Source organism: Lissotriton helveticus, chromosome 6 (genome assembly GCF_964261635.1).
Source record: "Lissotriton helveticus chromosome 6, aLisHel1.1, whole genome shotgun sequence".
Lineage (NCBI taxonomy): Eukaryota > Metazoa > Chordata > Amphibia > Caudata > Salamandridae > Lissotriton > Lissotriton helveticus.
The window spans coordinates 2,119,095,921-2,119,116,432 of NC_136067.1; the positions used below are offsets into that span (position 1 = coordinate 2,119,095,921).

Below are 20,512 nucleotides of genomic sequence, written 5' to 3' on the forward strand. Positions count from 1 at the left end.
TCAAAACAGATACTGGCCAAGGAGTGAAACCTCCATGGGCCACACACAGCCCAATGGGCCAGTACAGAGGATCGCCCCTTTAAAGCTGTCCTCGTGATCCTGACTGGCAGGAGGGTCTCGACGGACCCTTTAATCCCCGCGAGGGCCAATCATCAACCAAGACATCTGTGGGTTTGTTCAGGACCCAAAGCAGGTCAACCTCTGCTGCTTTCAGCTCTGCCTTGGGGCAACAAGTCAGACACTATCCCTACATGGGTGTGTGGAGGCCTCCTGCTGGACAATCAATCCTCCTAGTGACCAGCAGGGTCAGGAATAAACTCTGGCCACTTGCCTGGAAGTAGAAATAGAGGACAGACTAACTTACCTTAGACTGGAGCATGTCTGGAGCTGGGGCATCAGGGCTCTGAGCTCTTCTACATTCAGTGGGTAGTAGGAAATGTGAAGTTTCTGAACTCTGCCAAAGTTCTTACTGTAAGACAGCAACATGCGGAAATCCATTGTATTCATTTGCCGCCCAAAGCCCCCAACATCAACATGTGTGAAGTGCTCCAAGGCGCTCTTCACAAACTCTTCATCCTGCGTCTCGTGCAAGCAGTAAAACAAATCTATCAGGTCTGGACTGTCCACGCCCAAGCCGCTTCCGATTTCGTCCATCACCCACCTCAGTAGAACAGGCTTTACATCTGAGGACATCTTCCAGTGGAGCCCCCTCTCCATCTGATCCAGCACCCGCCTGTTGACAAGGCCAAAGAGGAAGCGCACGGTTAGCCCCAGGTGGCCTTCTTTCTGTTTCAAATACGCTTCCAATAAATTGATCAGATCTGCCTGGGGACTCATTGCCTGCTCATGCGTTATGTTGCCTTGACTACAGATCTGCAAGTAGAAGAGCGCTGAAAGAAACTCTTGGACACTCAAGTGGATGAAGCTGTACATGTGGCAGGCGGTGGTCTCAACTAGCAGGCCACTGCGCAGGAGGAAGGCTAGAGAGTCCGATGAAACGAAGCCATGCCGACGAAGGTCTTCGGCATCGAACAGGACTTTCTTCTGAAAGGTCCCTTCCTTGGCCAAGGCACAGAGCCCTCTGAGGTTAATATCCTGCCCCGAAGCCCTGCTCTGTGGCTTCAGCATACTGGAGAGAAACAGCACGTAGACCCCAGCTGATGTCCCACAAGCATTCGTGAGATGTCCACCACTCTCCATCTGCTCCTGTGCAGCCCTGCACACGATCCAACACACAACGGGGATGAAGCATAGGGTGTATAGGATCTCAGTTCTTTCAGCATAATTAAAGACCTCCACACCTATTGTTTCATTTCCAAAAAAGGTCTTAAAATATTCTTTCCTGTCGTCTTCTGAAAAGCCAAGCATTTCTACAAGACGTTGGGGCCACGCAAAAGTACGGAGTTTCTCCGACGCAGTGGGTCGTGTAGTTATTAGTATGTACGAATTGCTAACTAACCTTTTCTTTAGTAAATTGAGTGATTTATTTCCTACTAGTGTCTTTGAATCACATTCCTCTTGAGGCAGTTCATCTAAGTCATCAATGATGAAAATCAGCTTTTTAAAGTCCACGCTTGGATCATTCTCAGGCTTGAACACCTCAAGGTAGCTCCGGACCAGGAGGTCGCCTATGGTGTGCTGCCCCGGGGTGACCCCTCTGCAGCCTACATAGAATGCATAATCAAACCTGTCCTGGAACAGCTCTCCTGAGGCCCAGTCCTGCAGGATCCTCAAAGCGGTGGTGGTCTTTCCAATCCCAGCCACTCCCTGCAGGACGAGGATCCTGGGGCCGCCTCTTGGCGTGTCGGGTTCAAACAACTTGGCGACCTCAAGGTTGGAATGTGCAGCCCGAGCAGACGTGATCTCCTGGTGCCTCCTTGCACAAGATATCATCTCATGGTCCATCACATAATTGTGAGTAGGCTGGACAATTTCCAAGTCTGTATATCTTTTTGTATGCTTAGCACCTGGTTGATTGCAGCTGGCCTTTCCTTCCAGTTCTCTCACTTTCTTCAGTATGTTCTCCTGATGCACCTTTCTGTGATCTGCTATAAAACAGAATAAAATGATGAATATAAAACACTTTAAACAAAATTAAACCAGAGTGCTTGTGTTTTTATTGTAGTGACATGAATTCCTACACAAGGACGCACAGCAGAAACATTGCACATTGCTTTTTAGGTCAGCCCTGCCAGAGCAGCTCTCGGCCAGACCCAATATTTACAATGCACATCAAGTGGGCCTTTAGGCAGCCGCTTCAAACGTTGACTTGTTGGGTCAGATACATTCAGGTCTTGCTTCAAAGAACATCTGTCATAGCTTTGTTCTGCCTGGAAGAGATCTCTAGGTTTACTGCAATGCTATTGGCTGTTCAATGTATCCTTCCGACTCATAGACAGGGCTCCCATCGCATTGTGTGAGGGACTATTTTACAACAGAAGAGTACACTCAATCATCACACTTTTTATCACAGTCAGTTATGTATCTCACATAGGGTTCTTACACAGAAATCAATCCTTTTTTGCTGTTCTTCGGCTGCAGTAGGAGTTCTAAGACCTAGGTCAGGACCGGCCCGACCTTAAGATTCCAGCACTATGGAGTGCCTCATTCCAGACCTGGACAGCCTGACCCCCCAATGGCTGCCTGACCCTCCAATGGCTGCCGCGAAGTCTTGTGAGATCAATGACATAAACGACAATCTTTCGAGACTTCAGTGGCCTTCCAATATGTTTTCTTTTGCTGCTGGGGTGGGGGGGGGGGGGGTACACTATCCACTGCACACAGAGGGGTCATGGGTCAGTAGCTTACAGCGTTTGGTCGCTTGGGGTCCTGGCTGATGACAGTGGCCGCAACATTTGGATCAGCGCCCAGCAGTGTGCCCTGGGGAAGCACATTACAAAGAGGAGGAGGATGCCAGTGGCGCAGGCAGGTGGTCTGAGGTGACAGGGTGCCCACCCACCAGCCTGATTCTGTCTTCAAGGACTCGACTAGCCCTGCGGTCTCCCCCCTTCGGTCCACTTCCCCTTCCCTAAAGCGATATGACTACAATTACAGCATGATCCTACATATATGCAAGATATCATATATGTGCACAGATGTGTGACACGTTAATGGCCCTTACAGTCTTTTGCATTCATATGAGATTCAGTCATGCGTGAAATATCCTCTAGACAGGTCTCAGGCACTTTTCCTTGTTGACCTAAATCACAGACAAGCAGAACAAAGATTCCAATAGGTTTCTCCAGTAATTAAGTTGTCGGTGAGGTGCAATCACCTCTTATAAATGTGAGCTGACTGCTGTGCCAGGCTTTAGTAAACTAAGGCCAGTCGTGTTTGTTTGCCCAACAGCGGGGTGAGGGGGATTGTTATATTGGAGCAGAATGGCAGTGCATAAGACCCAGTTCTGATCACATCAGATCCTGCGTGTCAGAAAGTGGGTTATTAGTTCTGCTGGACATGGGTCCTTCACAAGTAACAAGTCCGCAGCTTTCTGTCTTCGGGGAGCCAGGTACCCCGTTGTAGCACTTGACTCTCTCAAGAAGGCGAGGCAGGACATCCCACGGTCTGCTCAGGGGAGAGAAGCAGTCTAGCTAGCCCCCCAGTCTGCAGCTTTCTGTGTTCGGGGAGCCAGGTACCCCGTCATAGCACTTGACTCTCTCAAGAAGGCGAGGCAGAGCACCCCACGGTCAGCTCAGGGGAGAGAAGCAGGCTAGCTAGCCCCCCAGTCTGCAGCTTTCTGTCTTCGGGGAACCAGGTACCCCGTCATAGCACTTGACTCTCTCAAGAAGGCGAGGCAGAGCACCCCACAGTCTAATCAGGGGAGAGAAGCAGGCTAGCTAGGCCCCCAGTCTACAGCTTTCTGTCTTCGGGGAGCCAGGTTCCCCGTTGTAGCACTTGACCCTCTCAAGAAGGCGAGACAGAGCACTCCACGGTCTGCTGAGGGGAGAGAAGCAGGCTAGCTAGGCCCCCAGTCCGCAGCTTTCTGTCTTCGTGGAGCCACCTACCCCGTTGTAGCACTTGACTCTCTCAAGAAGACGAGGCAGAGCACTTCACGGTCTGCTCAGGGGAGAGAAGGAGGCTAGCTAGCCCCCCAGTCTGCAGCTTTCTGTCTTCGGGGAGCCGGGTACCCCGTTGTAGCACTTGACTCTCTCAAGAAGACGAGGCAGAGCACTCCACGGTCTGCTCATGGGAGAGAAGGAGGCTAGCTAGCCCCCCGGTCTGCAGCTTTCTGTCTTCGGGGAGCCGGGTACCCCGTTGTAGCACTTGACTCTCTCAAGAATGCGAGGCAGAGCACTCCACGGTCTGCTCAGGGGAGAGAAGGAGGCTAGCTAGCCCCTCCTCCCCCCGTCTGCAGCTTTCTGTCTTCGGGGAGCCAGGTACCCCGTTGTAGCAGTTGACTCTCTCAAGAAGGCGAGGCAGAGCACCCCACGGTCTGCTCAGGGGAGTAAGCGTGCCAGCCCCCAAGTCTACAGCTTTCTGTCTTCGGGGAGCCAGGTACCCCGTTGTAGCACTTGACTCTCTCAAGAAGGCGAGGCAGAGCACCCCACAGTCTGCTCAGGGGAGAGAAGCAGGCTAGCTAGCCCCCCAGTCTGCAGCTTTCTGTCTTCGGGGAGCCAGGTACCCCATTGTAGCGCTTGACTCTCTCAAGAAGGCGAGGCAGAGCACCCCACTGTCTGCTCAGGGGAGAGAAGCAGGCTAGCTAGCCCCCCAGTCTGCAGCTTTCTGTCTTCAGGGAGCCAGGTACCCCGTTGTAGCACTTGACTCTCTCAAGAAGGCGAGGCAGAGCACCCCACGGTCTGCTCAGGGGAGAGAAGCAGGCTAGCTAGCCCCCCAGTCTGCAGCTTTCTGTTTTTGGGGAGCCAGGTACCCCATTGTAGCGCTCGACTCTCTCAAGAAGGCGAGGCAGAGCACCCCACGGTCTTCTAAGGGGAGAGAAGCAAGCTAGCTAGCCCCCCAGTCTGAAGCTTTCTGTCTTCGGGGAGTCGGGTACCCCGTTGTAGCTCTTGACTCTCTCAAGAAGGCGAGGCAGAGTACTCCACGGTCTGCTTAGGGGAGAGAAGCAGGCTAGCTAGCCCCCCAGTCTGCAGCTTTCTGTCTTCAGGGAGCCAGGTACCCCATTGTAGCGCTTGACTCTCTCAAGAAGACGAGGCAGAGCACTCCACGGTCTGCTAAGGAGAGAGGAGGAGGCTAGCTAGGCCCCCAGTCCGCAGCTTTCTGTCTTCGTGGAGCCAGGTACCCCGTTGTAGCACTTGACTCTCTCAAGAAGACGAGGCAGAGCACTCCACGGTCTGCTCAGGGGAGAGAAGGAGGCTAGCTAACCCCCCAGTCTGCAGCTTTCTGTCTTCGGGGAGCCAGGTACCCCATTGTAGCACTTGACTCTCTCAAGAAGGCGAGGCAGAGCACCCCACAGTCTGCTCATGGGAGAGAAGGAGGCTAGCTAGACCCCCCCTCCCCCCGCCTGCAGCTTTCTGTCTTCGGGGAGCCAGGTACCCCGTTGTAGCACTTGACTCTCTCAAGAAGGCGAGGCAGAGCACCCCATGGTCTGCTCAGGGGAGAGAAGCGTGCCAGCCCCCAAGTCTGCAGCTTTCTGTCTTCGGGGAGCCAGGTACCCCGTTGTAGCACTTGACTCTCTCAAGAAGGCGAGGCAGAGCACCCCACAGTCTGCTCAGGGGAGAGAAGCAGGCTAGCTAGCCCCCCAGTCTGCAGCTTTCTGTCTTCGGGGAGCCAGGTACCCCATTGTAGCGCTTGACTCTCTCAAGAAGGCGAGGCAGAGCACCCCACTGTCTGCTCAGGGGAGAGAAGCAGGCTAGCTAGCCCCCCAGTCTGCAGCTTTCTGTCTTCGGGGAGCCAGGTACCCCATTGTGATTCAGAAAAGGGGGTGGTGGTGATGAACAGAGTGTCTGAATTAAGCAGACCACTCTTACCCAGTCCAAAGATCAGGGCTTGATCCATCACCGTTTTTTAGCTCACTGCACCATCCCAGCTCAGAACTTGGCTATATGCAAATTAGTCTGACCCTGGCCCAGTGCATCATGGGAACAGGGCAGACCAAACTACCAAGCCAATTCTTATACTGGGAAGGAAACAAGCTACCGGGGACCGGTTTCTGGCATTTCAGCCGTCTTCGGCCCCGCTTGCTTGAATCCTGATGGTGCAATGAGCAAGGGACTCACATCTGAGTATACCCTTCCACGCTTGTGGTGGACAAAAATGATTCAGAAAAGGGGGTGGTGATGAACAGAGTGTCTGAATTAAGCAGACCACTCTTACCCAGTCCAAAGATCAGGGCTTGATCCATCACCGTTTTTTAGCTCACTGCACCATCCCAGCTCAGAACTTGGCTATATGCAAATTAGTCGGACCCTGGCCCAGTGCATCATGGGAACAGGGCAGACAAAACTACCAAGCCAATTCTTATACTGGGAAGGAAACAAGCTACCGGGGACCGGTTTCTGGCATTTCAGCCGTCTTCGGCCCGGCTTGCTTAAATCCTGATGGTGCAATGAGCAAGGGACTCACATCTGAGTATACCCTTCCACGCTTGTGGTGGACAAAAATGATTCAGAAAAGGGGGTGGTGATGAACAGAGTGTCTGAATTAAGCAGACCACTCTTACCCAGTCCAAAGATCAGGGCTTGATCCATCACCGTTTTTTAGCTCACTGCACCATCCCAGCTCAGAACTTGGCTATATGCAAATTAGTCTGACCCTGGCCCAGTGCATCATGGCAACAGGGCAGACCAAACTACCAAGCCAATTCTTATACTGGGAAGGAAACAAGCTACCGGGGACCGGTTTCTGGCATTTCAGCCGTCTTCGGCCCGGCTTGCTTGAATCCTGATGGTGCAATGAGCAAGGGACTCACATCTGAGTATACCCTTCCACGCTTGTGGTGGACAAAAATGATTCAGAAAAGGGGGTGGTGATCAAGCCCTGATCTTTGGACTGGGTAAGAGTGGTCTGCTTAATTCAGACACTCTGTTCATCACCACCCCCTTTTCTGAATCGTTTTTGGCCACTATAGGTGTGGCAGGGTATACTCAGACATGAGTCCCTTTCTCACTGCACCATCCGGATTCAAGCAAGCCGGGCCGAAGAAGGCTGAAATGCCAGAAACCGGTCCCCGGTAGCTTGTCTCCTTTCTGGTGAAGAATTGGCTTGGTAGTTTAGTCTGCCCTGTTCCCATGATGCACTGGGCCAGGGACAGACTGATTTGCATATAGTCAGGTTCTGAGCTGGGATGGTGCAGAGAGATAAATAACGGTGATGTATCAAGCCCTGATCTTTGGACTGGGTAAGAGTGGTCTGCTTAATTCAGACACTCTGTTCATCACCACCCCCTTTTCTGAATCATTTTTGTCCACCACAAGCGTGGAAGGGTATGCTCAGATGTGAGTCCCTTGCTCATTGCACCATCAGAATTCAAGCAAGCCGGGCCGAAGACGGCTGAAATGCCAGAAACCGGTCCCCGGTAGCTTGTTTCCTTCCCAGTATAAGAATTGGCTTGGTAGTTTGGTCTGCCCTGTTCCCATGATGCACTGGGCCAGGGTCAGACTAATTTGCATATAGCCAAGTTCTGAGCTGGGATGGTGCAGTGAGCTAAAAAACGGTGATGGATCAAGCCCTGATCTTTGGACTGGGTAAGAGTGGTCTGCTTAATTCAGACACTCTGTTCATCACCACCCCCTTTTCTGAATCGTTTTTGGCCACTATAGGTGTGGCAGGGTATACTCAGACATGAGTCCCTTTCTCATTGCACCATCCGGATTCAAGCAAGCCAGGCCGAAGAAGGCTGAAATGCCAGAAACCGGTCCCCGGTAGCTTGTCTCCTTTCTGGTGAAGAATTGGCTTGGTAGTTTAGTCTGCCCTGTTCCCATGATGCACTGGGCCAGGGACAGACTGATTTGCATATAGCCAGGTTCTGAGCTGGGATGGTGCAGTGAGATAAATAACGGTGATGGATCTGTGGTAAATATAATTTACCGGTCTATTTTTCCGTATAATTACTGACAAGTAAAAGAATAGCTCAATCAAATGAGAGGCAGAGTCCGTGGTATCTGAGTCATACGGGCTTTAATCGGGATGGCTCGAGCCATGGAAATCAATTCCATCAATACAAGGGTTCGGGGGTATATGCAATGATGGCAGAAAGATGTCCACGATTTATTAACAGTACATGACATATATAGTAAAACTGTACAATGGCGATGGATACAGTAGGCGTGACAAGTGAAAAGTATATGATAAGAACATATGTGCGTAGCAGGGGGCGTGAAAGAAGGCGTGTAATAGGCGTACACGGAGGCGTATAATGTGGACGTAATGTGGACGTCACAGAAAGTGTCATAAGTGGGTGTATGCACAGAGGTAATTTGCAGAGTCAGCAGGAAGTGCGAATGCGCGCGCAGCTAGCATGACGTGACATAGTCGTGTAACTGGGGAGAACTTTAACACTAGTAGAGGAGACAGAAGTCTGGGATGTCAGAACGACCTGGACCTATAACTTATCTGGTATCTTGTGTTTGGAGGATGTATTATCTGGAGTAAAAGGTCTCTCGGGCAGAGGTTATTCTATACTGAATGCTAGTGCGTGCATAGGTGTCTACGTGCGGGGCCATGGGCCTACTATGGCAACGGGAACTGTAAATTACTTGCATGGAGACAGGAAGGCTTGCTCTTTGCTCTGCAGCCGGAGAGATGTTTACCTAAATCACTAGACAGGAATGTATTTTCGAGGAGGCTGAACAGATAACTTGAAGGCAAAATACTGTCTTGGCAGGCAGGCCAGGTTGAGCCAGGCACCGCTTCGCTTGGCAGGAAGTAAGGCAGAGGTCAGGGATACGTGTCCATGCTGCAGCTTTCAGAGGCAGAAAGCAGAAAGGGTTCGGAGACAGAAATCAGGGCCTAGCTCGACAGAGCCAGGAAAAACGTAAAAGTGTACCATGTAAAGACGTTGGCATGGCATGGTTAGGAACTGAATTATCGATCCATTCATGGTGGATCTGAAAGAGGACATGTTAACGTTGGACGCAAATGTATTTGCGTCTTCATATTCGGTCATGGAGGGAAATTACATGCACTTTAAACTCGTACATGGAGACGTTGGGGTACACGTTAGGGGACATACTTGACCATCAAAATTTCAATTACCTCATTCCCTCCTTGTCCCCTACGTTCCCTTCAGGATATATCAATCTTCATGAGTCCATCTATCTGTTCATATAACATCATTTGCTCATCTTTTTTCATACGGGCACGAGAACGCGGACTTGGATGGGGAATACAAGATGTGGCGCACAAGCCGCAAATCGCTGGCCCACATTGTAGACATAGACAACAACTGAATACTATGAGTAGGATTATTCCAAGGAATGATAGGACTTTCCATCCCCAGGCTGATATTACACTCCAGAGCCAACCGGACAAAGTCCAGGTGCCTGGATTCTGGTGTAGCTGATGAGCTATTTCATGAAGCCTGGTTATTGCTTTGTATACTGACGGTGCGTTATTAGGAATAAACACACAACAACTGGATCCGATGACTCTACAAGCCCCGCCCCTATCGGCCAGGATGACGTCAAGGACGAGACGATTTTGGAGAACAACAAGTCTCATAGCAGACTGTTCCTCTGTTAAGTTACCTAGGGCAGAAGTAGTTTCATTCACTACTGCTTCAAGGATTCTGGTCAATTTGCGTATCAGTTTACTATTTGAGACAGTTCCTAAATAAGGAAAGAATCCTTTATTAAAATCTGTGTATTGTTCCCATGTCGTTTCAGTCTGGTCGACAATCGGGAGATCTCTCTTGGGTCTAACATGAATGAGATGAGAATTTCTATGGTAGTCAGGTGGGGCTAGAAAAACAGGTGGCAGTAGGAATGCAATGTAACAAGTACCATCCCAGTCTAGAGGTAAACGTATATAAGCTGTATGTCCACAAATGAAATAGGAATGTCGGGAAGCTTTGAATGTAGACTTGCCTTTATCACTGAATTCAATAACTGTATTACAATCGCTGTGTCCTAGATGTACTGAACCATTCTTTCTAACGCATAGGTCACCCTTCACTGGTAAAACTGAAATTGAGGGTAAGTTCGAACCAGTTTCTGACTGGACATTCAAAATCATGAGGTTAAGTGTAAAATTACCTAATCCATATACTTCGTTTTCTAGATTGGTACCTGTCATTTGGGGAAGACCCTCCTTGTCTGGGAAACATGCCTTATTCATAACTGTATTCAGGTCTCCCCATATCCAATTACCTCGGGAAACTTTGGACTTACTATCTAACGAGGACATTAATGTAAACCATGCACCACATGAACCATTATGTGTAAACGGGTAAGGAAAGAGAGGCAGGGCTCCCGTAATTTTCTGGTAGGGAGGGAGTCGGCCACATACCCAGCAATTAGTGGCATTGCTGGTCTGGTGAGAATGGTGTAACATACGGATGAATGTATTGTTGCGCATGGCTAAACGATAGGAAAGCTCATGTGGGGGCAGTTCACTAAACGTGTGCTCTGCAGTGTCATTAGAAAAAGAATGTGCATGTGAGGCAATAGGAAAAAACATATGCAATAACCAACTTATGCCAATAATCGTAAGACTCAGAAAAAACATAAAAATTAATGTAACAATGCAATAACTTCGGAGAGATTTACAATATTGTTGTTTCTTGATCTCCTGTCTATCTCTCTCTCTAGTGGGGTCTATCTTATACATGTCAGGAACCTGTCTAACCGCTTCACCTAGGAGAGGACTTAAACAATTAAACTGTCTGACTTACTAGACCTCAATTTCTGCTTGTACTCCTCTTGCGGAGTCTTCTCTAACAGGGGGAGTTTAGTATCAGTGTCTGGAATGCGACAGTCCTGGGAATCGTTTTTTGGCGGAAGTCCATAAAATTTTTTGACGTGGCTCGAATGCAGCCAGCCTTTCCTGCCTTCAAGTTTGACTGCAGTCCTTGTAGTTAACAAAACCAACTTTGGCTCCTTCCAGCGGGGCTCCAGCGGACTCTTCCGATCGAAATTCCTCACGAGAACCAAATCTCCTGGGCGGACTTCATGTGGCTTTACTTGGGTGTTGTCCGGAAAGGCAGCAGCGACCTGTGAACGACATGATTGTAGTGCAGACATCAAGGAAGCAAGGTAATCTGTCAGCATAGTACTGTCAACATCGGTTAATTTACGGGGCAGAGGCGTCCCCCACATATTCGGTGGCCGGCCAAAAACCACCTCATACGGGGATAGCCCTGTCCTAGAATGGGCTACCATTCGCATATAGAAGAGAGCAACTGGAAGGGCCACTATCCAGTCTACACCTTTTTCTGCACAGACCTTGGCAAGACGAGTTTTCAGAGTCTGATTGTGTCTCTCTACTAATCCAGCTGCTTCGGGATGCCGAACACAGTGGAACTTCCATTGGTAACCTAACAAAAGGGAAACCTGCTTCATAAGCTCGGACGAGAATGGCTGTCTGTGTATCTGAATACACGACACGAGGCAAACCAAACCTCGGGAAAAATTCGCAAACCAACTGCTTGGCAGTGGTCACGGCAGTATAATCTGGGACTGGATATGCTTCTGTCCATCGGGAAAGTGCACATACAACTACGAGGACATACTTGAATCCTCGACAACGTTCCATCTGGATATAATCCATCTGGAGGACTTCAAAAGGGTGATCAGGAGGATGAACTCCACCTTGCTCTACGGGAATGCCTTTACCTGGGTTGAACTGACAACAGATCATGCAAGTACGCACTTTCTGTTTTGCTGCTGCTCGTAAATGCTTATTGAACCAAAGGTTTTGAATACTGTCTAACATGGCTTTTTCTCCTAAATGTGCAGGACTATGTGCTGTGTTAATGATAACTTGAACCATAGAGTCGGGGAGGAACCATGTGGCTTTTCCCTTCGTCATCCATCCCTGTTCAGTCTGGACCCCTCCTAGTTCTGTCCATTTCTTGATTTCGTCTGGAGTAGCATGTGTCTGTATGTCAATTACATCTAGTGCGGGATCTCTAACTGTCATGCAATGTGTCGGTGTCGATGTACAGCCTATGCATATTCCACAACAGACCGTAGCGATACCACAGCCCCAGCCCATTGCCGCAACACAGCATGTTACACAGCAGATGTACCAGTATGCGCAGTCAGAGTATCCAGATTACCAACAGTATTCATGAAACAGCCTAGAGAGGGAAGTAGGTTTGCCTCTCATCGAGATTCCTGTAGATCAAGAGGGTCCTTATGTACATAGCCAGGTATTAGGAAAAGACGGAGTATGTTGCTGGACCTGATCCTGTCTAGGCGGACGTGGTCTTTCTTTCGTTTTACCTGTAGCTATATTGTGTTTCAGAACGAAACATTCATTTATATAATGACCTGGCTGTTTACAATAGTTACAGTTCCCTTTAACAGGAGCTGCAGAATGACTAGTCTGTGTGTTCTGCCTCTTCTGACCATCAGCTGGAACTGACTGAGCTACTAAAACCTTCATTTTCGCGTCTTTCATACGTCTCTGTTCATGATCATGTTCCTCTCTAATTCTGTTCTGGTGGTACTGTAACATTTGTAACATTTGGGAAGGCGTATTTGCTTGCCATGTACTTTCAACTTTCAATACACGGTTCTTAACCTGGGGTAAGGAATTCTCGACTAATTTGGTCACAAAAAGATGTGGATATGACTCGCTACTTGTTTTCAGGCCACTATTAATAATAAAACATTTCTCGAATCTAGAATAAAAATCACTAGTGTCCTCGTCTTGTTTCTGTTTGCAGGCTGAGATCGCATCCCAATCCTCTTTCTTAACTGTCAGTAATCTAGGCAAAACTTGTACTAATAATCCTGGTAATGCTTTAGTTTTGTCCCAAAGACCTAAACCTGGGGTACGTCCCTTTTCCTTGTCTTCTAATTCAGTCCATACAATCTTTTTATCTCCCACCCCCCATTCTTTCTCTTTCAGTTTCTCGTAAATCCCTGCTGGCAACAATACTTTTAACATTTTAAGGATGTCTGAATACGTGTAATCACCCATCAGTAACATGTCTTTTAATTCACGGTGGAAACCTGCAGGGTCTTTATCGTGACTAGGTACTAGTTTCTTCATTTCCAATAATTCCATTTTAGTCAAAGGAGTGTATACGAATACGCGTTGAAACGTGTTATCTGGCTTCTGAATTGGATGTACTTCTCGTAAGGGATTCTGTCTGTCTAGGTGATATGGCTGTCTTACTGGGGGTGGAACTGGAACAAAATGTGGAGTTAGGAAAGTTCTGAATTTGTGACGTTGTTCTAGAATCGTATTAATCAAATCGGTACCTAGGCCTCTCCATCTTTTCAAAAGCAAGTCGTCTAATAAATCATATAAGGGACCTGGATCAGAATGCTGATTTTCATACAGTGTAATGAGATGTTGGATCATATACATGCCAACTAGTCGCTGTTCGTCTGGGGAAAGACTTAAAAATGTTTGCGCTACTGCGTCATCATTATATACGTGGCTATCACCAGCCCACTGTACTGCGGACCGTGCCAGTTTCTGTTCATGCATTGTATGAAGTTCGTAGTAACCTAATCTTTCTTTTAGTATATTATCGGTCTGTTGGAATACATGTTCAAGAGAACATAGTTCTGGAATGGGGGAAAGGAAACGTTTCTTGTTTTCTAGACGAATGGGTCTATCAAAAGGACTACTTAAAGGATACTGTTTAGGAGGTTTCGCTCTACCTACATACGCTACCATATCTTGCTGCACTTCCGGACTCTCTTGTTCTTCCTCCTCTGAGGACTCGTTTTTGTCTGACTCGGCTGCCCTTTCGGCATTCGGTCGGGTATGTATGGCTACTATTTCTTTACGAATTTTTCTAGACATGGCATCTATACAATTCTGTTTGTCATGCTTACAATCTGCAATATTCTGACTCCATTTAGTCAATACATCCATCTCTTCTTGAACAAAACCTGGTCGATCTCGTTCTCTTATCAAACAATTAATCAAGAATCGTAATATTAACCCTTGTGTCTCAGCTTTCTGATATGCCATGGCTTCACGAATACATTCAGGACCTTCTCCAGTTTGAATAAAATGATATATCCTGTCTAGATGGTCTGACATTCCTGGTAGTGTAATCAAATAATCTGCAACACGTCGTACACGTATCGAGGCTAACATCATGTCCCCAGCCTTGCCTGGTACGGGATCATATCTACAATCTGTAATATATTGTTTAAGCTTTTCAGAAGGGGTCGCTTTCGGGGTACGCTGTGTGGCTAATTCTCTCATTGTCAGTCGATGTACTTGTGGCGGGGTTCGGTGGTGGCCTCCTACGGCACCTCCCGAAGCGGAAGCATGAGCATAGCCTGACTGTGGTGTAGCTGTTGTGGTCATAGCAGGTACATGCAACGGAGTTGGACTCTGGGTTGCAGCTGTCCCAAACGGATTATGCGGACCAATAACAGGGGGAACAGTGGCAGGCGGACCTGTGGCAGGGGAAGTGACAACATGCACGGGAAGTTGGTGATGTGAAGGGGTCGTGACCTGGACTTGAACATGCTGTTGTGCATTGTTAACGGGTGGTACGGTTACATTGGTATATGCTGGAGCTACACCATCTAAATAGGAAGAAAGGAAAATATCTGCTGCGGTCTGATGGGGTTTAGTCGGAACCAATGGTGGCGGTAAATTACTTGGCATTTCCGGGTCGGCCTTAGATAGGCCCTCGGTTAGAAGAGGATACATGCCATTAATAAGTGTATTTCGTTGTCGATCTAATTGTTCTGCTTTAACTCGTTCAGCTTCTTCTATTGATTCTTTTTCTCTGTATTTTTCTGAATCCTCCCTATGTTTCTCTGCTTTTCTGAATTCTTTCTCTGTCTTTCTATGCGATTCTTTACGTCACAATTCTATGGCATCCTTCTGGGACTGTCTGGCTTTCTTTTTCCATAATGCTTCTTCTACTCTCATGATGCATTCAGCATCCCATGTTCCTGAAACAGGCCATCTGTATTTTTCATCTAGGTGCTTGGTGTAATCGACCCACAAGTCTAAGTACAGTATGGCATCTAAGCCGTGCTTGCGGTACATAAAGTGCCCTGGAGTGTCCCTAGGCGGAACAGGCACTGCTTCTTCGAGTATCCCTTTCCTAGTTCCTATCTGACGTAACTTCGGAAACAGTGGCATTATTACTTTGACTCGAACACAATAAACACAATAATGAAAAGCAAACAGTCATTCATACCACGACATAAAACACATTAAAACATTTCGAATAGATACTGTCTAGTACATAAAACACAATGCTTGGAATCACATGAGATATTGCTAGAAGACTCGAATACTGGATCACTGAATTACTGAATCACTAGATGCACTGCTAAACAGTACAGACCGGTCCCATAAAGAGACACGTCATACCGCGCTCACCTAAGTGAACACGTACGGACCAGGACTGTGTACCCAGACCTGTCTTGACCGGACACAAACTAATGCACCCGTCTAGATGCGTCCCTAGCAACGGTACTCACCAGGAGCAATACTTGAACTTGAACTTGAAGGCCTCAGACTGGACTGGACTTCTACTGCTACGTCTGGTTACTACGCATGCGCCTCGACGCTTCGGAACAGGTGGGCCTCTGGATACCTCGGACACTGCTACTCTCGGCTGGGCTCTGGTCGGGATCCTCCGCACTCCTCACCGCCTCATCTGGATGTCGACCGCAGTCTCCGTCACCTCCGTAGGCCTGAGGGAGATACAGGAAAACCTGCAGATGCGCATAGGTGTCCGTCACGGCTGTGGCAGGGGGCAAGGCCTGCGACGCATCGCCGGCGCGTGGGGTGGGGGAGGGGTACCTATTCGGGCGCCAAATTATGTGGTAAATATAATTTACCGGTCTATTTTTCCGTATAATTACTGACAAGTAAAAGAATAGCTCAATCAAATGAGAGGCAGAGTCCGTGGTATCTGAGTCATACGGGCTTTAATCGGGATGGCTCGAGCCATGGAAATCAATTCCATCAATACAAGGGTTCGGGGGTATATGCAATGATGGCAGAAAGATGTCCACGATTTATTAACAGTACATGACATATATAGTAAAACTGTACAATGGCGATGGATACAGTAGGCGTGACAAGTGAAAAGTATATGATAAGAACATATGTGAGTAGCAGGGGGCGTGAAAGAAGGCGTGTAATAGGCGTACACGGAGGCGTATAATGTGGACGTAATGTGGACGTCACAGAAAGTGTCATAAGTGGGTGTATGCACAGAGGTAATTTGCAGAGTCAGCAGGAAGTGCGAATGCGCGCGCAGCTAGCATGACGTGACATAGTCGTGTAACTGGGGAGAACTTTAACACTAGTAGAGGAGACAGAAGTCTGGGATGTCAGAACGACCTGGACCTATAACTTATCTGGTATCTTGTGTTTGGAGGATGTATTATCTGGAGTAAAAGGTCTCTCGGGCAGAGGCTATTCTATACTGAATGCTAGTGCGTGCATAGGTGTCTACGTGCGGGGCCATGGGCCTACTATGGCAACGGGAACTGTAAATTACTTGCATGGAGACAGGAAGGCTTGCTCTTTGCTCTGCAGCCGGAGAGATGTTTACCTAAATCACTAGACAGGAATGTATTTTCGAGGAGGCTGAACAGATAACTTGAAGGCAAAATACTGTCTTGGCAGGCAGGCCAGGTTGAGCCAGGCACCGCTTCGCTTGGCAGGAAGTAAGGCAGAGGTCAGGGATACGTGTCCATGCTGCAGCTTTCAGAGGCAGAAAGCAGAAAGGGTTCGGAGACAGAAATCAGGGCCTAGCTCGACAGAGCCAGGAAAAACGTAAAAGTGTACCATGTAAAGACGTTGGCATGGCATGGTTAGGAACTGAATTATCGATCCATTCATGGTGGATCTGAAAGAGGACATGTTAACGTTGGACGCAAATGTATTTGCGTCTTCATATTCGGTCATGGAGGGAAATTACATGCACTTTAAACTCGTACATGGAGACGTTGGGGTACACGTTAGGGGACATACTTGACCATCAAAATTTCAATTACCTCAGATCAAGCCCTGATCTTTGGACTGGGTAAGAGTGGTCTGCTTAATTCAGACACTCTGTTCATCACCACCCCCTTTTCTGAATCGTTTTTGGCCACTATAGGTGTGGCAGTGTATACTCAGACATGAGTCCCTTTCTCACTGCACCATCCGGATTCAAGCAAGCCGGGACGAAGAAGGCTGAAATGCCAGAAACCGGTCCCCGGTAGCTTGTCTCCTTTCTGGTGAAGAATTGGCTTGGTAGTTTAGTCTGCCCTGTTCCCATGATGCACTGGGCCAGGGACAGACTGATTTGCATATAGCCAGGTTCTGAGCTGGGATGGTGCAGTGAGATAAATAACGGTGATGGATCAAGCCCTGATCTTTGGACTGGGTAAGAGTGGTCTGCTTAATTCAGACACTCTGTTCATCACAACCCCCTTTTCTGAATCGTTTTTGGCCACTATAGGTGTGGCAGGGTATACTCAGACATGAGTCCCTTTCTCACTGCACCATCCGGATTCAAGCAAGCCGGGCCGAAGAAGGCTGAAATGCCAGAAACCGGTCCCCGGTAGCTTGTCTCCTTTCTGGTGAAGAATTGGCTTGGTAGTTTAGTCTGACCTGTTCCCATGATGCACTGGGCCAGGGACAGACTGATTTGCATATAGCCAGGTTCTGAGCTGGGATGGTGCAGTGAGATAAATAACGGTGATGGATCAAGCCCTGATCTTTGGACTGGGTAAGAGTGGTCTGCTTAATTCAGACACTCTGTTCATCACCACCCCCCTTTTCTGAATCAGGTACCCCATTGTAGCGCTTGACTCTCTCAAGAAGGCGAGGCAGAGCACCCCACGGTCTGCTCAGGGGAGAGAAGCAGGCTAGCTAGCCCCCCAGTCTGCAGCTTTCTGTCTTCAGGGAGCCAGGTACCCCGTTGTAGCACTTGACTCTCTCAAGAAGGCGAGGCAGAGCATCCCACGGTCTGCTCAGGGGAGAGAAGCAGGCTAGCTAGCCCCCCAGTCTGCAGCTTTCTGTTTTTGGGGAGCCAGGTACCCCATTGTAGCGCTCGACTCTCTCAAGGAGGCGAGGCAGAGCACCCCACGGTCTTCTGAAGGGGAGAGAAGCAAGCTAGCTAGCCCCCCAGTCTGAAGCTTTCTGTCTTCGGGGAGTCGGGTACCCCGTTGTAGCTCTTGACTCTCTCAAGAAGGCGAGGCAGAGCACTCCACGGTCTGCTCAGGGGAGAGAAGCAGGCTAGCTAGCCCCCCAGTCTGCAGCTTTCTGTCTTCGGGAAGCCAGGTACCCCATTGTAACGCTTGACTCTCTCAAGAAGGCGAGGCAGAGCACCCCACTGTCTGCTCAGGGGAGAGAAGCAGGCTAGCTAGCCCCCCAGTCTGCAGCTTTCTGTCTTCGGGGAGCCAGGTACCCCATTGTAGCGCTTGACTCTCTCAAGAAGGCGAGGCAGAGCACCCCACTGTCTGCTCAGGGGAGAGAAGCAGGCTAGCTTGCCCCCCAGTCTGCAGCTTTCTGTCTTCAGGGAGCCAGGTACCCCGTTGTAGCACTTGACTCTCTCAAGAAGGCGAGGCAGAGCATCCCACGGTCTGCTCAGGGGAGAGAAGCAGGCTAGCTAGCCCCCCAGTCTGCAGCTTTCTGTTTTTGGGGAGCCAGGTACCCCATTGTAGCGCTCGACTCTCTCAAGAAGGCGAGGCAGAGCACCCCACGGTCTTCTAAGGGGAGAGAAGCAAGCTAGCTAGCCCCCCCCGTCTGCAGCTTTCTGTCTTCAGGGAGCCGGGTACCCCGTTGTAGCACTTGACTCTCTCAAGATGGCGAGGCAGAGCACTCCACGGTCTGCTCAGGGGAGAGAAGGAGGCTAGCTAGCCCCCCAGTCTGCAGCTTTCTGTCTTCGGGGAGCCAGGTACCCCATTGTAGCGCTTGACTCTCTCAAGAAGACGAGGCAGAGCACCCCACTGTCTGCTCAGGGGAGAGAAGCAGACTAGCTAGCCCCCCAGTCTGCAGCTTTCTGTTTTTGGGGAGCCAGGTACCCCATTGTAGCGCTCGACTCTCTCAAGAAGGCGAGGCAGAGCACCCCACGGTCTTCTAAGGGGAGAGAAGCAAGCTAGCTAGCCCCCCCGTCTGCAGCTTTCTGTCTTCAGGGAGCCGGGTACCTCGTTGTAGCACTTAACTCTCTCAAGAAGGCGAGGCAGAGCACTCCACGGTCTGCTCAGGGGAGAGAAGGAGGCTAGCTAGCCCCCCCCCTCCCCCGTCTGCAGCTTTCTGTCTTCGGGGAGCCAGGTACCCCGTTGTAGCAGTTGACTCTCTCAAGAAGGCGAGGCAGAGCACCCCACGGTCTGCTCAGGGGAGAGAAGCGTGCCAGTCCCCAAGTCTGCAGCTTTCTGTCTTCGGGGAGCCAGGTACCCCGTTGTAGCACTTGACTCTCTCAAGAAGACGAGGCAGTACACTCCACGGTCTGCTCAGGGGAGAGAATGAGGCTAGCTAGCCCCCCAGTCTGCAGCTTTCTGTCTTCGGGGAGCCAGGTACCCCGTTGTAGCACTTGACTCTCTCAAGAAGACGAGGCAGTACACTCCACGGTCTGCTCAGGGGAGAGAATGAGGCTAGCTAGCCCCCCAGTCTGCAGCTTTCTGTCTTCGGGGAGCCAGGTACCCCATTGTAGCGCTTGACTCTCTCAAGAAGACGAGGCAGAGCACCCCACTGTCTGCTCAGGGGAGAGAAGGAGGCTAGCTAACCCCCCCAGTCTGCAGCTTTCTGTTTTTGGGGAGCCAGGTACCCCATTGTAGCGCTCGACTCTCTCAAGAAGGCGAGGCAGAGCACCCCACGGTCTGCTCTGGGGAGAGAAGCAGGCTAGCTAGCCCCCCAGTCTGCAGCTTTCTGTCTACGGGGAGCCAGGTACCCCATTGTAGCACTTGACTCTCTCAAGAAGGGGAGACAGAGCACCCCACAGTCTGCTCAGGGGAGAGAAGCAGGCTAGCTAGCCCCCCAGTCTGCAGCTTTCTGTCTTCGGGGAGCCAGGTACCCCATTGTAGCGCTTGACTCTCTCAAGAAGGCAAGGCAGAGCACTCCACGGTCTGCTCAGGGGAGAGAAGCAGGCTAGCTAGCCCCCCAGTCTGCAGCTTTCTGTCTTCGGGGAGCCAGGTACCCCATTGTAGCACTTGACTCTCTCAAGAAGACGAGGCAGAGCACTCCACGGTCTGCTCAGGGGAGAGAAGGAGGCTAGCTAGCCCCCTCCTCCCCCCGTCTGCAGCTTTCTGTCTTCAGGGAGCCAGGTACCCCGTTGTAGCAGTTGACTCTCTCAAGAAGGCGAGGCAGAGCACCCCACGGTCTGCTCAGGGGAGAGAAGCGTGCCAGTCCCCAAGTCTGCAGCTTTCTGTCTTCGGGGAGCCAGGTACCCCGTTGTAGCACTTGACTCTCTCAAGAAGGCGAGGCAGAGCACCCCACAGTCTGCTCAGGGGAGAGAAGCAGG

The 20,512-nt window shown here is 49.8% G+C and overlaps 1 protein-coding gene across 3 annotated transcripts in view; it reads right to left on the bottom strand.

Moving 5' to 3' along the window:
- Positions 1–20,512, bottom strand: part of LOC144764091 (NACHT, LRR and PYD domains-containing protein 3-like) — a 337,958-nt gene that overhangs the window by 186,013 nt on the left and 131,433 nt on the right. For all 3 annotated transcript variants that reach the window (XM_078650250.1, XM_078650248.1, XM_078650249.1), the window contains exon 4: positions 365–2,048. In XM_078650250.1, the coding sequence (XP_078506376.1) occupies positions 365–2,048 (1,684 nt within the window). The remainder of the gene's footprint in view (positions 1–364; positions 2,049–20,512) is intronic.